Source organism: Lynx canadensis, chromosome A2 (genome assembly GCF_007474595.2).
Source record: "Lynx canadensis isolate LIC74 chromosome A2, mLynCan4.pri.v2, whole genome shotgun sequence".
In the NCBI taxonomy this organism is placed as follows: Eukaryota; Metazoa; Chordata; class Mammalia; order Carnivora; family Felidae; genus Lynx; species Lynx canadensis.
Window position 1 is genome coordinate 14282566 of NC_044304.2, and position 22060 is coordinate 14304625.

The 22060-nt window shown below is 49.5% G+C and overlaps 2 protein-coding genes across 4 annotated transcripts in view; one reads left to right on the forward strand and one right to left on the reverse strand.

Moving 5' to 3' along the window:
• The window catches only part of SUGP1 (SURP and G-patch domain containing 1), a 31482-nt gene extending 25935 nt beyond the window's left edge, over positions 1-5547 (reverse strand). For both annotated transcript variants that reach the window (XM_030305309.1, XM_030305304.1), the window contains exons 1-2: positions 5443-5547; positions 3196-3370 (exon numbers count right to left, since the gene is read on the reverse strand). In XM_030305309.1, the coding sequence (XP_030161169.1) occupies positions 3196-3370; positions 5443-5476 (209 nt within the window). In that variant the 5' untranslated portion in view covers positions 5477-5547. The remainder of the gene's footprint in view (positions 1-3195; positions 3371-5442) is intronic.
• Positions 5548-5804: 257 nt separating this feature from the next.
• Positions 5805-22060, forward strand: part of MAU2 (MAU2 sister chromatid cohesion factor) — a 30591-nt gene continuing 14335 nt past the window's right edge. For both annotated transcript variants that reach the window (XM_030305282.1, XM_030305292.1), the window contains exons 1-9: positions 5805-6107; positions 14477-14494; positions 14896-14961; positions 15624-15719; positions 17386-17480; positions 19807-19834; positions 20140-20295; positions 21528-21674; positions 21762-21852. In XM_030305282.1, the coding sequence (XP_030161142.1) occupies positions 5832-6107; positions 14477-14494; positions 14896-14961; positions 15624-15719; positions 17386-17480; positions 19807-19834; positions 20140-20295; positions 21528-21674; positions 21762-21852 (973 nt within the window). In that variant the 5' untranslated portion in view covers positions 5805-5831. The remainder of the gene's footprint in view (positions 6108-14476; positions 14495-14895; positions 14962-15623; positions 15720-17385; positions 17481-19806; positions 19835-20139; positions 20296-21527; positions 21675-21761; positions 21853-22060) is intronic.

The window sequence follows — 22060 nt, forward strand, 5'->3', positions numbered from 1 at the left end:
AAGTCTTTTCCCCTCAGAACAGCCACTGCTAACTCTTCGGTATTTTTCTTTGAAATAGAAGGAAATAAGGCTACAATCATAGTATATATCCTATTCTTCCATTTTCTGCTGTAACATACAATCTTGCCCAAATCTCAGAAATTCCTTGTATATACTGCTTTCAAGGCCCTACCTTACTCCATCCAATAATTGGTAAAAGCTTATCGAGCCCATAGATCTAGCCTTTTTCCTTTAAAATTAAGTTTTATTCTTCTAGAAATGTTATAACAAACTAAAAATGGAAACACCCTCATCACAAAAAGCACTGGTTAAATAAATTATAAGACTTCCATAGGGCTGCAGATGAAGGAGCCCTGAAAAGCTAAAATTTTAGAAACAAAGCAATAAAGCACATTAAGTGAAAAACAAAAAAAGCAGGATATGAAACAACTATAGTATGGCCCTATTTATATCAAAAAATATTTGAATTTAAAAACACAAGTATTTGAGTTAAAAATTATTAGAAAAATCCATCAAAATGCAACCAGCACTGTCTGTGGGTTGCAGGGTTATGACTGATTTTGGTTTTGCCTTGTTTTCCTCTCCTTTATTTCCCAGAATATCTACCCTGTATAATTTTTTTTTTTTTTTTTTTTTTTTAAACACAAAGGAGGATCTGCAGATAACTAGCTTTAGCATTAAACAAGCAGGGCCTTTGGCAGCCCTTGTGCTCATACTGTTACCTCCCTCAAGAGGGAGGGAAAGAAAGTGGGGACAATGAAAGACAAGAAAACACCTCAGGGCAGCAGCAAGACAGCAAATGAATCCCACTTATTAACAGATGGTAAGGGATATTATGCCGTTAAAAATGCTGGCTCTTAGGGGTGCCTGGGTGGCTCAGTTGGTTAAGCATCCAACTTCGACTCCGGTCATGATCTTGTGGTTCGTGGGCTCAAGCCCCGCATCGGGCTCTGTGCTGACAGCTCAGATCCTGAAGCCTGCTTCAGATTCTGTGTACCCCCCTCTCTCTGCCCCACCCCTGCTCGTGCTGTCTCTTTCTGTCTTTCAAAAATGAACATTAAAAAAATTTTTTTAATGCTGGCTCTTAAAGAACAGATAAACAAAACATGTTTCATCCACACAACAGAATATCATTTGGCCATAAAAAGCAATGACGTCCTGACGCATACTAAAAAGTGATGAACCTTGACAGCATTATGTCCAGTGAAAGAAGCCAACACAAAACGCCAAATGTTATATGAAATGTCTACAATAGCTTAATCCACAAGGACAGTAAATTAAAAGCTGGGGAAATAAGGAGTAACTGCAAATGGGCACTGCGTTTCCTTTTGGGGTGATACAAATGTTCCAGAACTAGAGAGTAGTGATGACTGCATGATGCTGTGAATATACTAAAGAATCACTAAATTGTACAATTTCAAAGATCAATTTTATGGCATACTAATTACATCTCAAGAATAAACCTTAAAAACTACGATGGTTCTAAAGAGTTGTAATGCAAGGAAAAGCTTTTCTTTTAAAAAGTTGAGGGGGAAGTGGCAAATAAAATTGATCACAACTTTGTGAAACAAAACAAAGACATGAGAGGGGACTACAGCAAAGTGGATGTCTTGAAGCAACTTGAATATTTCTTATTTCTCCAGTGAGAAATTCTATTGTTTTTTAAACGTTTATTTATTTATTTTGAGAGAGAGTGCAATATAGACAGCAAGCAGGGGAGGGGCAGAGAGAGAGGGAGAATCCCAAGCAGGCTCTGCACTGTCAGTGTGGAGCCTGACACGGGGCTCAAACTCAAAAAACGTGAGATCACGATCTGAGCCGAAATCAAGAGTTGGATGCTAAATCGACTGAGCCACCCAGGCACCCCTTCAGTGAGAAATTCTAAAACTTGTTGTTCTATGCTTTTACAACAAAGAAATGAACTTTATTTCCAAAGCTACCTGTATTATGCACCCACCCACGTGATGCTCCCCTTCAGCTGTCTGATTCTGGTGTTAGGATCCAGCTGATTCTGGGATCTCTTGAAAGCATTCCTACAGGTCTTTCCCATCCTGGTACAAGTCCTTCCATAACTCTAGGGCAAGAGCCCACAAGCCCACTGACTTACAAATCACTCCATATCTAGTCTCCACATTCATGAGTGCCTCAGAGACCCCAGGCTCTGGGTTCCCATAAGAATATGGTCTAGGGGCGCATAGGTGGCTCAGGTGGTTAAGCGTCTAACTCTTGGTTTCGGCTCAGATCATGGTCTCACCGATTGTGAGATGGAGCCCCATGTCGGGCTCCGCGCTGGCAGCGCAGAGCCTGCATGGGATTCTCTCTCTCCCTCTCTGCCCCTCCCCGCTCGTGCACACAGGTGCTCTCTCAAAATAAATAAATCAACTTAAAAAAAGAAACAATAAGGTCTAAGTTCTGCCCTCAAGGAGATGCCACAAATGCTTAGAAAAGGTGGGAGGGGAGCTGGGCCAGCTCTGGAGAGAGTTTAATATGTTCCATGCTTCACACCCCAGAGGAAGGGGCCTGCCTCTCTGATTATCGATCTCCAGCCTGAAATTCTTAGATCCTGTCATCCTGATCACATCACCCCTGCTCAAAACTCTTGGGAGCCCTCAACATTTCTCAGGAAAGGCAGGAGGGAAACGCTGCCTGATCTACCCCCTGCTTGGCTCTGAAACAATTCCTTTGGTGCAACAGCTTAGCCACCTGACACACAAGGGCTCTCTTCCCTTCCTGCCTTCTGCCAGACAGGCCTTTCCCTACTTCCTCAACAGGCTGGCTCTGAGAACACAAAAGAGCCTCTTCTGGGCCCCTACGGTGGCCGCTGCACCAGGGAACACACTACCTCATGTTACCCACTGGCAGCTCTGGGGGTAGAACTGGCACTCCCTTTATTAGTAGACCATGAGTCCCATAAGGATAGAGATGGAGTTTGGGTCTTTGCTCTGTGCTACATCTCTGGCCCCAAGGCCACAGCTGCTCAGCACTAAATAACTGGTGAATACAGGCAGGCCATCTCTGAGCTCCCACATACCCCTCATTTCTCTCTTGCCACCTGAGCCTCCTGAAAGAGCATCTGTGTCACTCCTTGCATCATCAGGCTGTGGCCAGGTGCAGGTATAACCTGACTGATCTTGAACACAAAAACTTCTGCCAGTGACCCTCTAAGACCCCAATCCAGCCACAAGGGGCACTTACTCGCCAGGATGTGGGGGCTGAGGGCTGATGACCACCTGATTCTGCTTGGCTTTCTGCTCCATTTTGGCTTCAATTTCACGTTTCTTCTGAGCAATGAGCTCTTCCTGGTGAAGTATGTTCATGTTCATTTTTCCAGACTTGGGAGGTGCAACCCCAAACCACCGGTTAGCTTTCCCTGGGGAGACAGAAGCATATCAGAAATCATCATTGCAGGGGGCACCTGGGTGGTTCAGTTGGTTGAGCATCCGACTTCGGTTCAGGTCATGATCTCACGGTTCGTGAGTTCGAGCCCCGCATGGGGCTCTGTGCTGACAGCTTGGAGCCTGGAGCCTGCTTCGGATTCTGTGTCCCCACGCCCCCCCCCGCCCCACCCCTGCTTGTGCTCTGTCTCTGTCTTTCAAAAATGAATAAACATAAAAAAAAAAAATCATCATTGCTCCACAAACGTTCAGCAGCTGCTACAGGAACGGCCCAGTTGCTGCTGCCTGCATCAACAGACATTTAAGCGTCCATTTCTTTATTTACTCCATGAATGTTTACTGAGTTATGGACCAGGTGCTCTGCTCAACTAGGGAAGGGGTCTCTGCCCATGCGGATCTCACCTTGGGGTAAAAAGACAACAGACTTACGATGAAAAAGTACCCACAAAATCCTAAGTGCTCGCTGATAGAAACAAAAAAAAAAGGAGGGAAGAATAATAGAAGAGCAACCTATACAGCTAGAGCAGCCAGAAAATAACTGTTAGCAAAGACCTCTTAAGCTAAAACCAGAAAGATAAAGAGCCAGCCTCCTGAAAAGCCACATGGGGAACTACCTCGGCAGAATAAGGAGAAGTTGCAAAAGCCTAAGGCAAAAAGAAGCCTGGTATAATCAAGGACCAGCAAGGGCCCAGTGTGGCCAGAGTGGACTGTTACAGGAATGGGGGTGGGAGGCCAATGTAGGAGTCCAGGTTTTACTTAAAGGGCTTTGGGAAGTGACAAGGGAGTATTATGCTGACAAACAGTATTTTTAAGGTCATCACAGCTACTACTTGGAGAGAGTACATGGTGGCAGCAAGAGACCAATAAGGAGGTGTACGGGCTCCAAGTAAAAGATAATGGTGTCTTCAGATGACCGTGTTAAGTGTAGAAATGAACAAGACACTTCAAAAGCGTCCCATGGGACTCAGAATAAAATCCAAATTCTGAAAGTTGACTTTCAGAAATGACTCCCCTCCTCACTTCCACTTTATTCTTTTTTTAACTTTATTTTGAGAGAAAGAGAGAGAGAGAAAGTGGGGGGGGGGGAGAGGGAGAGAGGGAGAAAGGGAGGGAGGGAATCCCAAGCAGGCTCTGCACTGTCAGCGCAGAGCCCGATGTGGGGCTTGAACTCATGAACCATGAGATCATGACCTGAGCTGAAGTCGGACGCTCAACCGAGCCACCCAGGTGCCCCCCACTTCATTCTTGATATTCTTCAAAACGACAAGCTTCCCTCCAGGCACTCCCATAACTGGCACCCTCTCATCTCAAATGCTTTCTGCTTAAAAAGACCCTCCTTGACTACCTAGTATCAGCAGCCTCCACCTCCATTTTCTCACGTCATTATAACCTCTGTAAATATTTCCTCTTGGTGCACTGTCTGACGCCCCAGTAGAAAGTAATCTTCAGGAAGGCAGGGCCCTTTTTGGTTACCATTGCAACCCCAGCGCCTAGCACTGTGCCTGGCACACAGTATTTGCTGAATGGGTGAATGCACCCCAGTCGGAGGTTGGGGGGCGGGGGGGCGCGGCTAGTCTGGGAGAGAGGGAAAGGCAAGCCTTGTGTTCAAGTGGGGGCTCGAAAGACCCAGGTAAGTGTGTACAAGGAGTCCTAGAGTAGTTCGGAAAAGCAGCTTTTCCAGAAAGCGGACACAGGCCAGACGGCGGCTCCTCGAAGAAAGGGGCGCAGGACAGCCCAAGGTTGCCGCTGTTTCGGGGAGCAGAGCTCTGAGCAGCTCTGAAGGCGATTATTTCGGAAAGAGAGCGCAGGACTGCCCCAGTGGCGGCCTTTACGGAATACCCGCGCCCTCAGCAAACCAGGCGGTGGGGGCAGCAACTGGGTCTGGGGTCTCGAGAGACCGGGAAGATGCAGAAGCCGCCGCTTCGGGACGCCCTGGGGGCTGAGGCGAGGGGCTAATAGATCGGGGTAAACCCAACGGGACGACGAAACGGCGACACGTAGCCCCGAGGACCCAGGCGGACGCTTGAGGGGAGGCGGGAGCTGTTACCTGCAACATCCCGGTTGTCCATCTTGAGACTCATCCAATCCCACAATGCTCCGGTTCCACTTGAGAAGACTAGTTATAGTGCGCATGGCCTGACGGGAGATGTAGTCTGTGTCGGCCAACCAAGCCCGGCCACTCCGTGGATACCTGGAGCCTTTCCCCAAGGAAAGCAAACCTCAGCCTATTGGCAATTTCTGGTCTCAGTCCCGCGGACCAAAGGGCATCGCCTTTTCTCACACCTTCCCGGAGCCTCAGCCACTCCAAAGACAAACTACATGTTCCAGAATGCTTTATGCGGCAGCTCTCGCGAGAGACGTGAGAAGAGCCCCGCCCCGCCCCGCGCTCCTGCTTCCGCCTCCCTGTGGCGGCGGCTTGTTGTTGTGGAGGCCGAAATGGCGGCTCAAGCAGCGGCGGCGGCTCAGGCGGCGGCGGCCCAGGCAGCGCAGGCGGAGGCGGCCGAGTCGTGGTACCTGGCGCTTCTGGGCTTCGCCGAGCACTTCCGCACTTCCAGCCCGCCCAAGATCCGCCTGTGTGTGCACTGCCTGCAGGCCGTGTTCCCCTTCAAGCCGCCTCAGCGCATCGAGGCCCGCACGCACTTGCAGCTCGGTTCCGTGCTCTACCACCACACCAAGAACAGCGAGCAGGCGCGCAGCCACCTGGAGAAGGCGGTGAGCGCGGACCCGGCCGCGAGGGAGGAGGCGCGGGCTCTTTTCGGGGCCTGGGCTGACGGACTGCGACCCCAGCGGGCAGGGGCCTCCTGGCCCGTCTTCGGGGACCTGGGGCGCGACTTCAGGACGAGCAGCAGGACCCCGAAGCCGCCAGCCTCTCAGGGCACCCGAGGGCCTTTCTCTGTACCTTACTTAACGTCTTTGGTGACACGCAGGGCCCCAGGACCCCGCTCAGGGTACTCGAGAGTGGTCTCATCAGGAGCAATAGGGTCCCCAGATTCTTCAGGATTTCGGGAGAATATCATCTTGTTGGCGCCCATGGGAACGCCACCAGATCTGCCAGTGGGTCCTGCAGCTTCCAGCTCTCCAGGGCTCAGCCCCGGGGGCATCATCGTGACCGTTCCTTCCAGAAGTGACTCAGGATAGGGGAGGGTCAAGGTGACAGTTCAGACAGTTCAGGCATCCCTTGGGAGCCTGAAGTTTGGTCTCTCAGGAAACCTAAGAAGGCATCCTCTTCCTAGACCCGGAAGTCTGATAGAAGTATCTGGAGGGTATTAAGCTCCTATCACTGATGCAGGAGGCGTAGATGGGAGGCAGAGGCTCAGAGAGAAGAGGTTAAGATCCTGTAAGGAGGCAGAACTCGGGGGGCCTACATTCCAGGACCATTTGGTGGAGTGGGGTGGGGGATGTCTAAGCTTCTGCTTTTTCTGTATCCATGGTGACTTCTCTTCCTCCCACCATCTGTTTAGTCTATCCCCTTCAGAAGAAAGACCCCATCCCCCCATCTTGACTTGTGGGATCTCGGTGCTTCAAAGAATGTGGGACAGTGGCCGTCATTGTGCCTCTTCTGGCCTTGGCGTTGTTTCTTATCACGGGAACACTGTGCTCCTGTCAGACCGGGCCTCCATTTGCCACTTACCCAGCTTTATTCTGCTTAGAGAGTCCTTGAGAAGAATCAACTTAAGTTTTTTATTTATTTATTTATTTTTAATTTCTTTTAGTGTTTATTTTTCCTTTTTGAGAGAGAGAGATGGAGGGCAAGCAGGGAAGGGGCAGAGAGAGAGGGGGAGACACAGACTCCGAAGCAGGCTCCAGGCTCCCGGCACAGAGTCCAACGCAAGGCTCGAACCCACGAACCGTGAGATCATGACTTGAGCCAAAGTTGGAAGCTTAACTGACTGACCCACCCAGGCGCCTCTTTATTTTTTTTTAAATTTATTTATTTATTTTGAGAGAAAGAGAGCGAGCATGAGTGGGGGAGGGGCAGAGAGAGAGGAAAGAGAAAGAATTCCAATCTGCACTGACGGTGCAGAGCACAATGCAGAGCTCGATCTCAAACCGTGAGATCAAGACCTGAACTGACATCAGCAGTTGGATGCTTAACCGACGGAGCCATGCAGGCGCCCCAAGAATCAAATTAAATGTTTAGAACTTATCGATCTGCGGTAAATCCGGGCCCACCTGTGGCTAGTAATGAATTGCCTTTGGGAAGATATCAGATCTTTGCAAACTGTAGAGAGTTGGAAGGGGACTTTAGTCCTTCCTTGATCATCTCCCTTGTTTTAGGAGTGAGGCAGTATGGGTTCAGAGAGATGAAGTGATTTGCCCAAAGCTACACAGCAAGTTATTAACAAAACTGGCTCAAACCTGGGCTCAAGGTCACCAACTTCAGTGCCAAGACAATAAGTCATTATTGTTTCTATGAAGTTTCTTTTTCTTTTTCTTTTCCTTTATTATTATTTTTTGGTGTTTATTTTGAGAGAGAGCACGAGTAGGGGTGTGGCATAGAGAGAGGGGGAGAGAGGGAATCCCAAGCAAGCTCCACACTGTCAGTGCAGAGCCTGATGTGGGGCTCGAACCCACAAACTGTGAGATCATGACCTGAGCAGAAACTAAGAGTCGGACTCCTAACTGACTGAGCCACCCAGACGCCCCTAGGTTTTTGTTTTTTTTTTTTCCCTTTTATTCATTCAGCAGATATTCAGCTCACATCAGGTGCCAAGCTCTATTCTAAGGGCTATGGATCAGGGATGACTAAAATAGTCCCTGTCAACGTGAGCTTATGTTTTAGTAAAGAAGACAAACATTGAATATGTAGTAAAAGGTTAGGCACTGGTAGAAGAACCGTGGAAAATATGGTCCAGGGTGAAGAGATGGAGTTGATGGGGAGCTTTTTTTGGCAGAGGTAGTGGGAAAGTCTATTTGTAGGCGTGACATTTGAGTAAAGGCCTGAATGGGATGGGGAAAGCAAACCTGGAGAACAACTCAGGATGTCAGGTCGATCCTGTGACTGGATAGTGTAAGGTCTCTCCTAGGCGGTGATGAGGCTGAGATTAGATGAAGCCCCAGACTTCCTTAGGTGTGGGGGTTCTGGAGACTGACTGCTTAGGCCTGGTGGCCCAGTGCCTTCAGTGAATTGAGGTTCTAAAGCTCTCTTCTCTGGATTAACAACAAATTCTGCCACCTTCCTTGCTCAAGGGTCATTCACTCTTTTTCTAGCAGTGGTTCATAGTTGCTGTGTATGTGGTCCCATTTTGCCCACCCAGTGCTGTGCAGGGGAAGCAGCCATGCCTCAGATTACTTCCTTGTAGCCACTGGGCTTTTGGACCCATCATTTAAACCCTTATGCTTGTGAAGCACCTTCCCTTGATTTTACAGAACCTGAATCTTGTGGGGTTTTCCACAGAGCCACAAGGTCGCCTCTGTAGCTCACACTGACATTATACTTGGAAATCCCTTCCTTTCTGTTGGGTGTATCCCCAGCTGGGAATTTGTCCAGATTTCAGTTAAAGTGCTGTTCTCCATGCTGTTTTCTTTCTGCAATTGTATGTTATCTCCTATTGTGTTGCAACATAAGCATGCTTTCTTTATCTTCGCTCTTTATTGGTCCTGTGATTTCCCCCAAATCAGGGTGCTATCAACTTTTACTCGTTCTTACCCAGACTCGCTCAATAAAAAAATCGGAATATATTCTTCTTTTAGAAGTGGTTTGTTTCTAGTTCTGAAGAGTAAATGGCCAAAGAAGTTCCAGTTTCTTTTCAGGGAGCCAACACAGAGTATCAAAAAGCTTTTTTTTTTTTTTTTTTTTTAAAGTAAACTCTACCCCTAACATGGGGCTTGAACTCACAAACCTGAGATACAGAGTTGCATGCTCCACTGACTGAGCCAGCCAGGTGCCCCAAAACCTTTTTGTTTTTTTATCTTAACATAAATGACTGCAGTATTTTGTGACTATTTTCTCCTTGATCATTCCTCTTGCTGTTATTTTCTGAACACGTTTTCTCTAACTTATGAGTGCTTTAGGTAAAACTTTTTTTTTTAAGTGTTTATTTATTTGTTTTGAGAGAGAGAGAGAGAGAGCAGGGGAGGAGCAGAGAGAGGGAGAGAGAGACAATCCCACCTAAACTTAGTACCACATTCAGCTTCCCTGTTATTTTCACATCTTTTGCTTTCTCTCTGAGAAATCCCCAATCTCCCTGGTAATCACTTTTTTTTTTAACACAAAGTTAGGTTATTTATCCTCTGTTTGCTTACTGTCAGCATCTAACTGCCTCAACTGCATTTGTAACCTGTGTAGAAAACCTATAACATCCCCATTGGCTTCATCAACTGAACAACTTTGGAAGAATCCTCCATTAAGTGTTTCCATCAAAGGTATGGAGGCTGTTTCTCCCTTTGCTCAGCAGCTTGCTTGCTTTTTTTTTTTCCTCAAGATTTTATTTTTAAGTAATCTCTACACCCAGCGTGGCACTTGAACTCACAACCCCAAGATCAAGAGTTGCGTGCTGTTCCAAATGAGCCTGCCAGGCGCCCCTCAGCAGCTTTCTTTGAGGTCACAGCTGTTGGTCTCTCATTGGTTCCTGCCTCTATGGGCCCTTGGAGCCCCTGCTGGCTTCTTCACTCCCTGGGTCTGCTCAACAACTCCTGTAGCTCTTATGGTGCATGACTGGACACTTCACCTGAGAGTCTCCCCTTTTAGATTATGGTTTTGGCAGTGATGTGTGTGTGTGTTACCAGAATTTTGGGCTGCTCTGGGACTCCTGGTCCCAGTTCATGATTATAAGAGATGTCTCTTTCCTGAGAAATCTCTTGGCTAGAGAATGTGTGAAGTTGTCTTCTGCAGGTTCTTTCATACTGTATTCCTTGTCATTTCATTTTCACCTGGGATTTCCTCTTGCTGAACACCTATTCTTGGGTATATTTTCAGTCTTCGCTGGCCTAATTTTTACACCGTTGTTCCAGCAAACAGTCCCATTTCAGTCATTTGCACATCCTCTGCGGAGTCAGGAGAATCTTTGTGTCTGTACTTAGATGTAGATCTATACCCCGTTAACTAAGCTTTTGATCACATTTCCTCTTTATTCTTTGGTCAAGAAATGCAGCATCATCCTTAGACTTTGCTGATTCGAATGCCACGGAGGAATAAATGCTGCTTCTCTGGAATGAATTGTGCATTATTTTCTATAATCTAGGTAGTCATTCATTATACAGTGATTTGTTTTGACTGTGGTATCCCACATCCATGCCATATTTGCTTACTCTTTGAGTTTGGAGTGGAGCTGCTTTTCAGTGGTGGTTTCACTTACCTGACTTAGAAAGTAGCTCCAAACTGTGTCATCCAGATGCCTGTTAATTCCACTTCCAGGTTTGTTTTGTTGTTGTTATTGTTGTTGTTTTTAATTTATTTTGTGAGAGAGAGAGAGAGCAAGCACGAGTGGGGAAAGGGCAGACAGAGAGACAGAGAATACCAAGCAGGTTCCATGCTGTCAGCACAGAGCCCAACACAGGGCTCCACCCTACAAACCGTGAGATCTCGACCTGAGCCAAAACCAAGAGTCAGACACTTAACTGACTCAACCACCCAGGCTCCCCCACTTCCAGGTTTAACCTGAGAATCTCTGGTTTACCTTCTCAGCAAGTGATTAAATGCTTCCCTTTCTAAGGCCCAAAAGGACTTAGTTCTGGGCCTTTCATCAGCAGGCATGGCTGGAGCAGATCTTTCATCCTTCAGCATCATGTCCTGCCAAATTCCATGCCCCATCGCTGGGAGCAAAACCTTGTGCAGAAAGTGTATTTGCAGAGCTTGGCGTTAAGCATTTTCATGGAAGAGTGTGGTCTGTGCTTCCTCCTGTTTTCATTTCTATTTTCTTCACTCTCACTCTCTGTCTCCTCTGAATTCAGGATGTGAAATCTGTCTAGGAACCATCCCTTCACGGTTCCACCAACTCGTCCCCTGCCTCCCCTCCAACCCCTGATTCTTCCTCTTCCTGCTTGGGAATCACTGAAGTATTGTTGCCACCTTCTACATGCCAGGCTCTGCATGTGGTCTTCTTGGGGACACTGTCTCATTGGATCCTCAACAAACCCATGAGGTAGGGACCACTTCCAACTTGTCAGTGACATTGCTAAGGGGTTTCTCCTAGTCAGGGTCACACAGCAGAAAGAGGCAGGCTGGCTTCTAAGTGCTGAGCTTCCATCCCAAAGGAGTTGCAGTTGATAACTATTTCTGTACATTTTTGTGGTTTAAAAACCTGATTTAAAAAATGTATCTGTATTTTGAGGTACAAGAAGCCTTGACACTCTCTTAGCCCTGGATGGAATCTTCAGGCATGAGAGAGAGATGCTCATTCAAGCTCTTCCACCCCTCATAGCTTGTACTGATTCTGTGGTGCCCCTCACTTACCCTGAGAGCCCCAAGGTGACCTCAGGAATTTCTAATATGTTAGTTTATATCCCTGTCCGGCACCTGCAGGCTGCCCAGCAGTGAGAGGCTCTGACTTTGGCTTCTTTCCCGTCATGAGGCAGGAGATATAAAGCTATTTTTTAGCATTACGCCATAAAATATAGATGGGGTAGCAACTTTGTATAAAATAGGAGCCTTAGATAAGGTATCCTCTGTACTTCAATTGTGAGGTGTGTTTTCTGAAGTCTACATTAATTTCTGGTTTGTGAATCTATGTTGCAAGTGTTACAAAGACACAAAAGTAAAGCCATTTGTTCCTTGACAGTTGTTTGACTGACAGTCCGGGGAAAGTGACTGAGTTGCCCTGACAAGGGCCAGTCTTGTAGCTCTCCCAGCCCAACCATGTCTCCAGTCACACAGGTTCCTCCACTGGTTTGCCCTCTCCTTCCAACTGGTGGCCTTCAGGAGCCTCTCTTGCTACGCTGACCTTCCCTGTGGGGAGGAAGTGGTTCTATAGAAAGCACACCCCGACTTCTGTATTTATTGGCTCCATTGACGTCACCCGTTTGACTGAAACGGGCCTGGCCTCCATGGGAACCCTGAGCCCCTTCTGTCCCTGCTGCAGGGGGGCCTTGGGAGGGGACACGCAAGTTGGCTGCAGGAAGCCTTTTGCCTGGGCTCTACATGTGTGTACGTGCATGTGTGTCAGGAAGGACCCCTGTCAGTAGTGCTGGGGCTTTTTTTGGTCTCCATTCCTTTCACCTGCTCCCACAGTGCCTCCTTCTGGCCTACCTATATTTTGCAGGCAGCTGGTGTCAGAGGCAGTTCCAAGTCTTTCCCTGCTCTGCGATTTCCTAACCACCATTCACCCTAGGCCCAGAGGCATCTCTGTTCCTAAGACCAGCGGCCCCTTGGGCCCCTCTTCCTCCCTTCGCATTCTCTTTGCTGTCTCTAGGTGCTCTTAAACCCAGATCTGATTAGGTGCTTCTGTTTTATGACTCTGACTGAGATAGGCTCCAGGAATGATATTGGGGCATTTTGATCCATAGGCAGGGCTGCCACATTAATGGTACAGAGATCCATTGGGCCTTCCAGCCTCACCTTCCTGCCTTCCGTCTTTTTCATGGGTTCTCCTCTGCCTGGGGCATCTCCCACTCCCGCTTTGCCTGGGGACACCTCCCCCTCACTTTCTACACCATCACCCTCAAGGCCCAACCCAGGCTGTCATCCATGCACACACTGTTCTCCCACAGAGCATAGTGAGTCAAGGTCTTCTGTTCGGCGCTGGATCCTCCCGCCAGCAGTCGCCAAGACTCTGAATGTAGGATGAGTGGGTCGGCAAGGACAGTGTCAGTTGCATGCTTGGGTCCTAGGTGGTCTGACAGAGTGTGGTTGGTGTAGTTCATGTGGTGGACTGGCCCATGCACACCCTCACCAGTGCCTCCTGTTGGAACGTGGAACTGCAGGGCACAGCAGTCTCCAAGTGGGAGCATGTCATCTGAACCCTGTGCTGGTGTGTGTGCCAGCAGAGAAGAACAGTGAGGTCAGGTCTTAGAACTGTCCCCACAATCCTCTGGCTGGATTTTGCCCACACCACTCCTTCTTGGAGCTCTCCTGTGTCCACTCTGAGGCTAGCTTTGCTCATTTCCAAGCATCTTTTAAAGTGGAAGATTTTTGGTGCACCATGGTGGCTCAGTCGGTTAAGCGTCCGACTTCGGCTCAGGTCATGATCTCATGGTTCATGGGTTCGAGCCTCACATCGGGCTCTGTGCTGACAGCTCAGAGCCTGGAGCCTGCTTCAGATTCTGTGCCTCCCTCTTTCTCTCTACCCCTCCTCCACTTGTGCTCTGTCTCTCCCTCTCTCAAAAATAAATAAACATTAAAAAATTAAAAAAAAAATAAAGTGGAAGATTTTTTTTAACGTCCATTCATTTGTTTTGAGAGAGCACGTGTGTGTGCACAAGCAGAGGAGGGGCAGAGAGTGAAGGAGAGGGATCAATCTCACGACCACTACATAATGACCTGAGCCAACATCAAGAGTCAGACACTCAACTGACCAAGGCACCCAGATGTCCATGGCATCTTTTTTTTTTTTAACATTTATTTATTTTTGAGAGAGAGACAGAGCATCAACGGGGGAGGGCCAGAGAGAGAGGGAGACACAGAATCTGAAACAGGCTCCAGGCTCTGAGCTGTCAGCACAGAGCCTGACACGGGACTTGAACTCACGGACCGCGAGATCATGACCTGAGCCGAAGTTGGACGCTTAACTGACTGAGCCACCCAGGCGCCCCCATAAGCATCTTGTAAGTGTCACTGCTTCAGGAAGGACTGACACCTGCAGACCCACTCTCCAGTTGTAACTGATTTCTTGTGTCACTGTCTGCCAGCTGTCAGTGTACTGCAGTGAGTGGTACAGCGGGGCTGTCTATACTCCTGAAGCATCTCTGCTTTGGTGGGAGGGGGCTCCAAATCTGACTCTGGAGGCTGGCAGGACAGAAAACTGCTGTCCGAAGGAGGAGCAGGTGCTCATTTTCCCATCCTTTCAGGCCGAGCAGGTCACCTTCCCCCTTAACTGAGCACCTGGAGATTTTGGTGACAGGACGACCTGTGTAAACCCTGAAGTGGAGCCAGTAAGCAGGCATCAAGTGTTTGAGAATTAATTCTTTTTTCTTTTTCTTTTCAGTGGTTGATATCGCAGCAAGTATCCTTTTCCTGTTGGTACTGTTCCCTTTAAGGAAAGCTCCATTTGAAAAAAATAATAATAATAAAGATTGTATTGCAAACTTGAACGCCCCCCCCCATAAAGCACCCCAGAGTTTTAGGCTTTGCCCCACCTAAAGAATCCCTTCTTCGATGTGGCCACCCTTATGGACCAGCATGGCATGCCTGGGTGCCATGCTCCTCTGTATGTCCTATCAGCTAGCTCTGCACCCAGGTGGCACCAAAACTAGGGACTGCTGGAGGAGAACGTGAACTTGAGGTTTCAGAACAGGCAAGGATGTTTCTCTCCCACCAGCCGCTGTAACATAAGAACCCCGAGTTGTGGCCCTTGTAAACTGACCACTTTGCAGTGTCTCTCCTTCCTTAACTGGATGTTATTAGATCCAGCAGTTTGAAGATGTTAAGTTTGAAGCAGCAAGTCTTTTGTCCGAGCTGTACTGTCAAGAGGTAAGAACAAGGTTTCTGAAAGCAAAGTCACTTTCCCTGTAGTAAAGGCACAATGACAAACTGTGGCTCTCAGGAGTGGCCTCTCTGCTGGCTTTTAATACTTCCCATTACTTTTCTACCTCCGGTGCCCTGGCACAGAGCATCCATGAGTCGTCACCTGCTAATGAAAGGCAGCAAAATCTTTTTACCAAAGACTGTTGGAAAACAGCCTCGTTCCTAGGTTTAAGGTGATTAGTTCCTAACAAGTCCATATGCCTTCTTAACCTGGTTGTGATCTCAGGCATAGCTGAAAATCACCTTTCCTCACTTTGAGCAGTCACGTGGGAGGCTCCCTGGGCAGCAGGGACTACATATTTCACATCCCTGGCCCCTCTCTCTGGTTGTAGAACAGGAAAGATGGTAATTTGTCGTCTAATTTGACTGTTCGGGATTTTGGACTAAAGTTAGTTGAATGAGGAGTTATTTTAAGAGCAATGCAAAAACTTCCCAGCCAGTGAGTCCAATAAAATCTTTTCTTCTTTTAATAAAGTAAATTGGCAACCCACAGATCCTTTGGTGAGCGTGAACAGGAGTGGCCTTCTGGCGCCACAGCTGCTGCATAAGGAATCCAGCTTGCTTGCCGGCTTGTTTTTTCCTTCCCAAACTTGACTGTTTCCTTTCAGAATTCTGTAGACACAGCAAAGCCACTGTTGCGGAAAGCGATCCAGATCTCACAGCAGACTCCATACTGGCACTGCCGCCTGCTCTTCCAACTTGCTGTGAGTACCATGGACCCAGCCAAGAAGCATGGGGGCCCAGCAGGGGCTGTGACCTTGGGGCAGGTGTGCCCCAAGTACAAATAACAAACTCCAGGACACACAGACCCTCCTCAAGCTGCTGCACTGCATGGGTAGGGACACAGGGACATTTCTTTTACCTGCTAACCAGCCTCCGTCCTTGGCAGTACCCCCACCCCCAAACAGCCAGCACCTAAGGTGATGGTGGGAGTGTCCATCCCCCTGGGGGCTGACACAGGGCCTTGTCTTCATGTTCCCCTCTCTCCTGGTGCTTCATTTGGCCTGTGTTCATTTAAATATGGGGAGGGGCGCCTGGATGGCTCAGTCGGTTAGGCATCCGACTCTTGGTTTTGGCTCAGGTCATAATCTCACGGATTCATGAGTTGGAGCCCCCCATTAGGCTCTGTGCTGGTGGCGTGGAGCCTGCTTGGGATTCTGTCTCTCCCTCTCTCTCTCTCTGTCCTTACTCCACTCACACTGTCTCTGTCTTTCTCAAAAATAAATAAACTTGGGGCGCCCGGGTGGCTCAGTCGGTTAAGCATCCGACTTCAGCTCAGGTCATGATCTCACACTCCATGAGTTCGAGCCCCGCGTTGGGCTCTGTGCTGACAGCTCAGAGCCTGGAGCCTGCTTCAGATTCTGTGTCTCCCTCTCTCTCTGTTCCTCCCCTGTTCATGCTCTGTCTCTCTCTGTCTCAAAAATAAATAAAAACATTAAAATAAATAAGTAAACTTTAAAGTTTTTTTAAATAAAAATAAATTTGGGGAGCATTTCTTGCCAGTAGCCCACTGTGTTTTGTAAGGACTGAGCTGAGATTGCCACTTACCTATTGGGCAATGAATGCCTGAGTCAAACCTGGGCTCCGTGAAGGTCCTCCCTTCATCTCCCCAGATATAGGTCGTCCCTGTATTCTGAGACACTCAATTGGTTGGGGGCTTTCTAGGCTGGGCCTTCCTGGCTGCAGTGGAGGGGCCTGCCAGCTGGGGATCAAGATGAAGGGCAGTAGGCTCTACTGTGAGGGACACCTCTTTTGTGGTGGGCTCTGCCCATACCTCCCCCTCATTGGCTGGATTCCAGTCTCTCCTGTCTCAGAACCTCCCTGCCCCCCAGGCTGCTCTCACCTACCCTTCATGACACAGCCCTGTCACCTGCCTGTACAGCCGGACTGTGAGTCACCTGAGTCATTGGGCACCACATGCATGTAGGAACCCAAGCTCTTGACCAAGGCCCTGCAAGTGTACCTTCCTTTGAACCTGTTAAAGCCTCTCTGTTTGAAACATCTATAGGCACTTAATACCTGAGGGAGTCCCTCCTTGCTTGGGGCTCCTCTGGCCACCTCCCTAGTGACTGCCCCCAAAGGCAATCTGCAAAGCACACAGACACACTCACAAAGTCTTAGGGGTCTATGCCCATAAGTATTAACTGCTGGCTCTGTGAGCCGTTAAGCTTAAATGAGGTACACTGTAGGTGAAGTGGAGTTCTGTACCCAAAGCAATTAATGTGATGAGATAATTTGATTTAGCTCATAGCTGACATTAAGACAATTTTGTTGGGGTGTGGGGAGGTTCAGTTTTAAGTTACCAACAGAGCACTGAGGTCAGGTAGTAGGTGCTATAAAGTAAGCGTCATTGCTCTCTCTCCTTTTTAGCAACTGCACACGCTTGAGAAGGACCTGGTGTCAGCCTGCGACCTCCTGGGCGTGGGGGCTGAGTATGCCCGAGTTGTGGGATCTGAGTATACACGGTAGGCACCCTCTATCCACACTCCTCTCCCCCTTGGAAACAGCTGGCTATCTTGTCCTGGACAGCAAAGAGAATTGGCATTCTGGCTCAAAAGAGGGATCACTTTGGTGCATAGTAAAAAAATGTGGCGATTAAAGCAGCACCAGACATCTCTTGCCCCATCGATTTATGAAGTTGGAGGGGAGAAGCTACTGACAAGGGGAGAGCAGCCCGCATTCTCAGTGCTTGCAAGAACGTAGTGTCTCTTAAAATAAAAAGTGTTCGTATGATGTGCTGGGCTGGCCCCTTTCTGGCACAGATGCAAGAGCAGTGCTCCCAAAAGATGATGTGCTTGGCAGTGCCTGTGGGCAGCCCCAGTGTCCCAGCTTTTAGATGTACAACAGGAGATAGAATGAGTGGACGTTCGTGTAAAAGAGGGGACGTAGGTTCATGTTACCCACAGAACTGCTTAGACCAAGGTCTGGAGACTGGTGCCTTGGGATCAGGGGTCAGAGGGCACTGGTGCTTCATTGTGTACCCTCCATGAAGGTGTCCGGTCTGTCTGCCTCTTTTCCTGTTGAAGAGAAGAGCCCTCTGCAGTAGACAGGCACAGACAACAGTGCTCTTATTCTGTTGTATGCATTGGGGTTCTGGAAAGTTAAGTTTCACAAGGCTGATCTTACCCCATGGAATTGTTGGGAAACAGCTGTTCCCAACTCTATTCTTTGAGCTCTAGACTTGAAAGTGCCCGAGAGGAGCCACTCAGTTCCCCCTAGGCTGTCTTGGACTCTTGGCTACCCTGCCTTGAGATGGTGGCTGTCACATACCCTGGCCCCACACTCCTGGCCTTCCCTGCCCCCCTTGTGCTGTAGCTATCACTAGGTTCATGGTGACAGGCCCTACAGGGCATGGGGACAGCTGAACACTCTACATGTTCTCTCTAGAGTGTCTCCTTACAGGCTTCTGTGCCACTGTGGACAGGCGGCCTGGGTGGGTGACCTGGGTGTAGACCCTACAGTCTGCCTGCCATGAAGTGACAACAAGGAATGGTGTGGTGGCCTGGAGCATCAGCATCTGTTGTGCTATGTGATTGTGACCTCCCCACCTCAATCTCCTCACCCAGAAAATGGGAGGAATGGCACCTACTTGATGGGGTGTCAGTTGGAACACACAGGGATTCTGCCAAGACTGTCAGGAAGGAGACTTTGATATTGAACAAACTGGGGGCCTGGGAGCCTGTACGACCACAGGGATTCCTGAAAGCAGCAGCCCCTGCCCCACACTAGCATGCTGAGGCACCTTGGAGCTGAGTTTGAGGCCAGGCTGGCCCGGCTCCTTCCCCTGTTATTTTGGCTGTTCTCAACTTTTTAACAGCTTGGAGTACCTGATTAGCTCAGTGAGAAGAGCATGCAACTCTTGATCTTGGGGTTGTGAGTTCGAGCCCCACATTGGATAGAGAGATTACTTAAAAATAAAACCTTTAAAAATAATAAGTATTTTTAAAAAATTTTTTATTTATCTTGAGAGAGAGAGACAGAGCATGAGTGGGGAGGGGCAGCGAGAGAGGGAGAGAGAGAATCCCAAGCAGGTTCCACACTGCCAGCACAGAGCCCAACATGGGACTCGAACACACGAAGCCATGAGATCATGACCTGAGTCGAAACCAAGGGTCAGACACCTAACCAACTGAGCCACACAGGCGCCCCAAAAATAATAAATTTCTTAACATGCTCATTTTATAATTTTTACGCTTATGATAGCGGTACACACATATTTAGAAAGTTACAAAAAGGTTTCAGTGTTGGCTATAAAAATCTCCTGGCCTCATTGCCCCCTGAGGGTTGAGACAGGGTGGTGAGGCTGCTGATGTGCCTGGGGCTTCCTGAGTTTATCTCTTTAACCCTCAGGAGAATCTGAAGGGTTCAGAAGAGGAAGTAGAGGCGTGGATTTGAGTTCAGGCACCTGAGCCTGTGTGCTTGCCCCCTGCCCAGTGCCATCCACTGACACAGAAGCCCTGTCTACACTGTCAGCCAGGGTGAAATTATGGCAGACTTGCCATTCCATACTCTGCTCCTCTACACTTTCTGAGCACCTGTTTATGCCTTCTGGGCTTTTGAGCCTCATGAACATCTAAACCAGGCAAAAATAGTAAAGAAAGATCAAATAGGGCAAAATAGAACAGTTGTAAATAAAACACATCTCACTGGGGCTGGAGACCACCAGGGACTGCTGTCATCCACTTAATTATCCCCAGAAGTGGCACATTAGGTCCCCATGAACATTGGGGTGGCACAGTCGTCCCAGGAGATGCCAGGGCCCCACAGACTGACTCACCCTCTCTTTTCCAGGGCATTGTTCCTGCTCAGCAAAGGGATGGTAAGTCAAGGCTGGGTGGAGTGGGGCTGGTTGGAGGACATGAAGCCAGGCCCTGCTCACTTGCCATGGTGCAGCCCCTCTTGGGGGCCCAGACCCTCATGTACAGCGGGCTGCAGCAAGGCCGAGGCCCCTGGTGCCCCTGCTGGGTTCAGAAGTGAAACTCAGATTCCAGGTTGTGGGATTTGTGCTAAGGAAGGGGCAACCTGGGTTTGTTTTGTGCCCTCTTTGTGGTGCTGGTGGTCCCCTGGAGGGGGGCAGCCCTGTGCACCAAGGGGTGCTCCCACCACCTGCGTCTCCCTCCCCAGCTGCTGCTGATGGAGCGCAAGTTGCAGGAAGTCCACCCGCTGCTGACCCTCTGTGGACAGATAGTTGAGAACTGGCAGGGGAACCCCATCCAGAAGGAGTCTCTGCGTGTCTTCTTCCTAGTGCTCCAGGTGACCCACTATTTGGATGCTGGGCAGGTACGTAGTGCCTCCCGTGTGAGGGCTGATGGGGATTGAGCAGGCTGTGAGTAGGCTTCCTGCCAAGATGTCACCTCTGTGGTTGCATCCTGTCACTAGCCACACGACATGGCTGTCATTGAGAGCTCAGCTTCTGCTCCACACCTTGTCATGGTCTGGCACAAGTGCTTTGTCCCTGTGAGCAGAGGGCACTCCGAGAATGGGAGTCTCCTGTTCCCAGCATAATGGCAAGAGTATTTGTGGCGCACACGTCCACTCGGTGCGTGGACAGTCGAAGGCATCTAAGGGCAGTTTGGGAATCCATGAGAATAAACTGAGGATTCTGGCATGGTGCCTGGCACACAGCGGGTGCTCAAGCAGTGTCTGTCCACACCCCACCCCCTGCCCCAGCTGGTGACGGCTTTATGCCATTCAGGTAGGGACTGACAGGATCAGCTGTAATTCTCGTGCGGTCGAGGAGCAGCTGCATTTGTGCATGGGTGAACGTCTCAGCCTTTTGGGGGTGCTACTCCATCTTCCCCACCCTGTCCTAGTGACCAACCACAGGCAGGACCTCTCTGGTGTCCTAGGAGGCCGCAGGTGGAGCCTAGTGGCTGTGAAGGCCCCAGAAAGTGCCGAGTAGGTGTCTCATTGGTGAAGGGCTTCCTTTGTTCTCCCTCTTGCACCCAGCTGTGCCTGTTGAGCCAAGCACCACACTCAACACATAGAAACACAGAGCAGACACTCATGGGGTGTTGATGGCTGTGTAAATGGCCTGTGGGGGCCTTGGGACAGGGCTTCCCTGTGCAGAGAGGCCAGTCTGTACAAACCATGGCATCTGCAGGACTCCCAGGTAGCCACTTCCCACCCCCTGGGATAACCAGCTGCCCCAGCCCTGTCCTTCTCTCCTGGGGTTACTACAGGAAAGAAGAAACGTGATTTGAACACGGTCTTTGGACAGACTTCTCACAGGACTTGGTATTGGGCCCAGCACCGGGTGGTGGCCAAGCCTTAGTCCCATAGATGACCTACCTGGTCCTACCATGCTCCCTGAGAGCCGGCTGACCAATCTGGGGGTGGGCTTCCTGCAAGTAGTGAGCATAGCAGGGGCTCCTAGAAGGAGGGGGCTAAAAAGTTGCTGGACAGGCAAGACCTGGTTAGCCGCCACTGTGGGAGCCTTGTGTCCTGAGGGGCCTGGCACCTGGTGGGAGTGGGCAGGCACTCAGGCATGTGGTGCCACTCGCCTGCTCCAGGTGAAGAGTGTGAAGCCGTGCCTGAAGCAGCTGCAGCAGTGCATCCAGACCATCTCCACGCTGCACGACGATGAGATCCTGCCTAGCAACCCTGCTGACCTCTTCCACTGGCTGCCCAAGGAGCACATGTGTGTGCTCGTCTACCTGGTGAGTCTCTAGAGGCCTGGGGCCAGGGTGGCTGGGGGTGGTGAGGAGAGGGTCACAGTGACCGCTGCTGTCTGGTCTTGTTGCCAGGTGACCGTGATGCACTCCATGCAGGCCGGCTACCTGGAGAAGGCACAGAAATACACAGACAAAGCTCTCATGCAACTGGAGAAGCTCAAGAGTAAGTCTCAGTGGGGCTGTGTTCCATTGGCAGGTTGCATAGCCACAGCGCCCCCTGGTGGGTGGCACGAGTGCCACCTCTTATGCTGGCCTGAAGAATCCAGAATGACAGCAGTGCTGAGCAGTCACCATGAGTCCCTGCCCCATGGGTCTTGTTAACCCAGTAGGAAGATGGGGGCAGTCTGGGATGGGGCAGAGCAGGCCAAGCC